General features: G+C 32.8%; 2 protein-coding genes across 2 annotated transcripts; one reads left to right on the top strand and one right to left on the bottom strand.

The window, feature by feature from the left end:
• On the bottom strand, positions 1-525 carry HELRODRAFT_164456 (hypothetical protein; the record flags this gene model as incomplete). Its single annotated transcript, XM_009029392.1, has 1 exon — positions 1-525. One exon carries the CDS (start codon positions 523-525, stop codon positions 1-3), a length of 525 nt encoding a protein of 174 aa, XP_009027640.1.
• A 1,030-nt stretch (positions 526-1,555) lies between these two features.
• HELRODRAFT_164455 (hypothetical protein) lies at positions 1,556-2,080 on the top strand (the record flags this gene model as incomplete). The annotated part of the gene is made up of 1 exon (XM_009029391.1): positions 1,556-2,080. One exon carries the CDS (start codon positions 1,556-1,558, stop codon positions 2,078-2,080), a length of 525 nt encoding a protein of 174 aa, XP_009027639.1.
• Between the last annotated feature and the right edge of the window lie 4,003 nt (positions 2,081-6,083).

The raw sequence follows: 6,083 nt of genomic DNA, 5'->3' as shown, positions 1-6,083 counted from the left end.
TTAAGATCTCTGTGTAAAGACGTAATCATAAATTTGTTGCACAGCATCCAACAATTTATCTGGAGCAAACATCTGATCAATAGGTACGTTGCACCTCATGATGTTGAGAAAGTGTTCGATGACTCTAGGGCTGTATTTTATTTGGCGTTCAGGCGGCTGAATGAATGGGCATAGGAAGTGTTGTTCTGCCAAATAACTGACTTCCTCCCTGGTAGCCCTGATCGTGGTGTAGATGGTGAGGAGGGATGGGGAACGGCAGAGTGGGCATGTTGTCCTCTCCACTCTCCACTGGTCGATGCACGCCCTGCAAAAGCCGTGCGAACATGCGTCCAGGTATGCAAAGTTTGTTTCAATTGTTTCTAAACAAATGCTGCACGTTTCTTTCTCATGTTCTAGTTGATCATTGTTGACAGCTTGGCTGAGTGAATCTGATATCGAGCCAGTTTTGATGTATTTAATAATTCTTTCGGCTTTAAAACAATTTTCGAAAAGGCAACTGTTTGCTGAACACATGTGGCTGTTCATATTTATTTGTTTGCTAGAAAATTAATCGGATATTTAAAAAAGAGTGTTTGGCGATGAATGGATGAAAAAGTTATCGAATTTTTATATAATAGTTTTTGGAAAATTGTTGGCAAATTCAATTTGTCGTAACTTAGTTGAATTTTACAAATAGAAATTTAGAACAGGCTTCTAAAGTCTGATGGCTGATGTGAACGCTGGCTGATCAACTTGGTTATGAGGCACTTCTATTCTTGTCTGCCTTTTATAGATAATTTTTGGCGGGTAGATCACTTAGGACCATTATGTCAAGTTAAAGTTATTTTAAATTTCGCACTTTAGCAAAGTTGTTATTAAGCAAAAGATCAAAGCTCAAGTTGTTGTTACGTAAGATCTAAGAGCCACCCGACAAGTGTCACTTAATCGATCTGTCACTCACATCTTCCTTTCAAAGTGATACTTGTCACTTAATTGGTCTGCCACTCACGTCCTCCTTTCAAAGACAAATTGTAACAAATTGTTTATATTTTTTTGGTTTGTGACACACAGTGATTATTCAAGCTATAGTTTTTTTAAACTTAGCATTTTAGCAAAGTTGGTATTACTTAATATTGCAAAAAGTTCAAAGCGTTAATCAACTTAAGTTGTTGTAACGTCAGATCAAAGACCCACCCGACAAGTGTCACTTTATTCGTCTGCCACTAACATCTTCCTTTCAACTTTGCTAAAGTGAAAAGTTTGAAATAACTATAACTTGACACTAAGGTCCTAAGTGATCTACCCACCATAAATTATCTATAAAAAGAAGACAAAAAGAAAAGTGTCTCATAACCAAGTTGACCAGCCAGCCTTCACATCAGCCATCAGACATTAGACGCCTGTACTTAATTTCTATTTGTAAAATTCAACAAGGTTAAACACTCGCATTACGACCAATTCAAGTTGCCACAAATTTTCCTAAAACTATTATACAAAATTCGATAACTCTTTCATCAATCATCGCCAAACACTCTTTTTAAAAATATCCGATTATTTTTCAAGCAAATAAATAAATATGAACAGCCACATGTGCTCAGCAAACAGTTGCCTTTTCGAAAATTGTTTTAAAGCCGAAAGAATTATTAAATACATCAAAACTGGCTCGATATCAGATTCACTCAGCCAAGCTGTCAACAATGATCAACTAGAACATGAGAAAGAAATGTGCAGCATTTGTTTAGAAACAATTGAAACAAACTTTGCATACCTGGACGCATGTTCGCACGGCTTCTGCAGGGCGTGCATCGACCAGTGGAGAGTGGAGAGGACAACATGCCCACTCTGCCGTTCCCCATCCCTCCTCACCATCTACACCACCATCAGGGCTACCAGGGAGGAAGTCAGTTATTTGGCAGAACAACACTTCCTATGCCCATTCATTCAGCCGCCTGAACGCCAAATAAAATACAGCCCTAGAGTCATCGAACACTTTCTCAACATCATGAGGTGCAACGTGCCTATTGATCAGATGTTTGCTCCAGATAAATTGTTGGATGCTGTGCAACAAATTTATGATTACGTCTTTACACGGAGAACTTAAGTCGTGTAGATAGTTTTTTGTAATTAATGTACTATATTTAAATAGTTTTTTTTACATTTGAAATATTTCTGTATGTATTTTTTTATGTAAATAGTTTTTTTCCTGTAAATGGTCTTTTGCATGTAAATAGTTTATTGTAAGTCCTGTAAACAATTTTTTCATTTTTAAAATATTGATATTTTAATTCATAATTTTTATTTATTTTCGTGTGAAGATGAGGTTATCAATAAAATATCAGACAATCTTGTTACTGAGTTTTCCAACAAAAAAATTTTAAAATAAGCTCTGCATTTGAGGATCATCTGAGGTTTCCTCGGGTATCATTGGAGTATCATTTTTTATCAGTGTCAGATCTCAAATATTAAAAATCTTAAAAATCAAAAAATGACAAGATGTTTTAAAAAAATTGATAAAACTTTTAAACTTAAAATTTTCTGTATTTTATATTTTAAATTGTTTTTCAATTCTATTTTGAAAAAAATTAAATACGTAACTCGTAAATAGGTTAGTATCCGAAAACCGAAAGCGTTTTAATTACTTTTGAAAGATCTAAAATGATTTTTTCCCCCTAAATTTTGAGTTTTGCAAATCACAAAAAAATTGTTAGAGATTCACTTTTCAGATGTTTTTTTATACTTCTTATGCCAGCTTGACGGAATTTCGAAATGTTGATGATGACCGAAAAAAAGGCCGTAGTGATTATGAAAGTTCCTCTAAGAACGGTAATGATGATGCTGTTGTTGTTGTTGTTGATGATGGTTATGATGATGGGAACATTTTTTTATTTACCGAAAAGATAAAATCCAAATGAAATCAATCGAATATTATTAATTATATTATAAATATTATATTATATTTATCAGAGTGTAAATAAATAAGATGTTAAATATAATGTACGATCTTCTCATGCTCTTTGATCAAAAAGTGTTTGAGAATAAAAAAATATATTTAAAATCGGTTAATTAATATTTCTGTCACAATATATGCTATATGACGAGCGAATTACCGCGATAATCAATTTTTCATTAAAAGATTTCGGCCATAATATTTTAAACAAAGTTAGATTAAAAATGTTATAAAACCCACAAGCGATATTTCAAATGAATTAATAATTAACGGACAGTTATTATAGACTGAAATTAAGTTTAATTTCCAGTATTTTATATTTTAGCGTTTGTATTCACGTGAGGAAGCTAGGTTGGTTTTGTTGCAAATTGTAAGCTTTAAAATTTCGATTTTGTTTTTTTGAAGAATGGCAATATCCGGCTGCAACTTGTCGAACAACTGTGACATTGGACGTACATTTTCTGCATTAAGATCGGCAAATATGCAACAGTCTGATGGTGCACAAATTTTTAACCAGTTGACAATCAACAACAGCAGTTTGTTATGCCTGTCCATCCGTGTACCTTGCGAGAGCCGCTGTGGAATAACAGTTCGAAACAACAGGTTTATTTGTTTGAGATAACTGCATAGAAATGTTGTTGACTTACTCTATTGAAATAAGTTTGCATTAGTGAAAGCTGTTGTATTAAACTTATAGAGAACTCTAGTAAACTTATAGAGAACTCCCGGTAATCCTTCGACGATCTTTGATCAACGCGATGTCTGTGGTGGAGGAACCTTTGCATTGAAGATTAAACACATGGTCAAGGCTGGATGCAATTCATGTCTCTTCCAGCGATTTGAGTGACTGTTTCACCGAACCTGACTCCACCAGCATCCTATCATATATCCTATCATAATAATAATAACAATGTGATTAGTAATAATATTAATACTAATGTAATAGTGATAATAATGATGACGATGATATGACGGTAACAGAGTGAAATTCATATCAGTTTCCTGAAAAATATTATGTATAATTACCCCAAACAATTTAATTATCTGTTTGGTATTGTTAGAGATGTCAACAACAAACACAAGCACATGTACACACGCAATTCAACCCACCACACACACACACACACACACAAACACAAAACACACACACACATACATACATACATACACGCAAACAATACTCACACACATTCGAACACGTTCACTGCAACAGCTGGTCCAACTTCCACGCCTTCCAAATATACATACACATAATTTCTTCCCGTTAATAATGGTTTATTGTATAATAAATTAATTGTGTAGAAGTCAGTTCATAAAAAATTGTATTAACCAAAAACACTAAGTTGATAATTAAAATAGGAATTGCAACGACAGAAACATCACCAACAAAACATTAAAAACCACTTCAGCAAGATTGTTTTTGCGGGAGTGGCGAAAGTTACAACTTCAAGATAGCTATGAGATTAATGTAAGATGGCAATTTTCTGACAATAAAAACAAAAAGAATTAAAATAATATAAAAATAAATTAACGACTAAACGCAAATTGAGGCAAAAATACATTTAAAAAGATTAAAAGGAAATAAAATGAATTGATATATTGAGAACAAATTTACCTACATCGAGGAAAATAAAATTTTATTTCTGCCTCAAAAAAATTAAAAAAAAAATTTCTTTTAAGAATTAAGAATAAAATCCATAAAATTTCAAGCAGTAATCTGTGTAGCACTCTCAGTGATTATGGCTAGAACAACCTAGTCACACGAGACACCCGATCCTAATTAGTTACTTGGTTTTGTTGTGTTGTCGTTGTGAAGTTATTGACGTTGTTGTGTTGCTGTTGTTAATGTTGTTGTGTAGTTGTTGTTGCTGCTGTTGTTGTGTAGTTAGTGACGTTGTTGTGTTGCTGTTGTTGATGTTCGGTTGATGAGACTTTCAAAATTTTCGCTGTTGCTGTTGAACATCTTCTGATTTAATGAATATTGAAAAGTTGGAAAGATTGAAAAATTTGATTTTTTTTATAGAAATTATCAGATTGCCTTTACTTATGACCACTATGCAGCCAGCGAACCAAAAGTTTTTCGTTCTTAAACAATTTTTTTGCGCTGTAAAAAATAAGCCATTGAAAAGTAAAAAAATTAAATTTCCAAAATGAGTTCTTCGATGCCGTGAAATTAAATATTTTTTGATGGATAAAAAGTCTATGTTTTTATTTGAAGTTGTTTGGCTCTTTACCTGCAAAAATAAAAATTTAGTCGTTTAAAAAATGTGTTAGATAAAAAATTATGATAAAAATGTCTAAAATTATGTTATTTAATTTGAAATTATTTTTAATTGAAACTACATATTTTATATTTTTCGAAAAAATTGATTTAATGGAATTATTCAGACAGAAAACCATCGATTCCTCACATATCTCACGAAACAAATCTCCGACGATTTTTGGTTTAAAACTTGAAGACAACGTAATTTTTTAACGAATATTTTTTTATATAAAATATTTATCTTGTTCATGTAACTTATCGTAATAATCCACCAAAGAACGAGCTTGAATAAAAGTTTCAACCCTTGTAAACTGTACGAAGCATACAACTCTAATGTCAGTGAAATGACTTCTGTACCATCAAATGATGTTGGACAGTCTTTGTAAGGAAGACTGTAGAAATTATCTTTTCATCAAATCGGCTCTTTTAATAAAACTTCATATAAAACTTTCAACAGGCAAACAGGCAGGAAAATCACACAAGATAATAGTTTGCACACACACACACACACTACTACTACACACACACACACACACACACACACGCATCCACACACAAAGACACATACTCATATTATGTATACATTTGTCACTCGCGCCAACGCATCGAGCGTCTAATTTCCTTCAAATGTATCGGCAACATTTAAATTTTACCTCCGTGCATTCACATTTTAATGAATTTTGCAAACTCGCGGCCACGAATGCTACGTCAGATCAGAGGTGAGTAAACTTTTGAGACTGATCGGACTCGTCTTCACGTTTTGTTTTGTTTGTTTTTTTTACCAAAAAATTACTTTCGTTTAATGGAGATGTAATAAAAAGTAAGTTCATTTGCAAATGTATTCTGGTGGACAGTTAAACAGCCGGCAGATTAAATTAATGAATAAATATAACG

This window comes from Helobdella robusta, assembly GCF_000326865.2.
Source record: "Helobdella robusta unplaced genomic scaffold HELROscaffold_6, whole genome shotgun sequence".
Classification (NCBI taxonomy): Eukaryota; Metazoa; Annelida; class Clitellata; order Rhynchobdellida; family Glossiphoniidae; genus Helobdella; species Helobdella robusta.
Note: the sequence above shows the minus strand (reverse complement) of the source record. Positions and strands in the feature narration are given on the sequence as shown.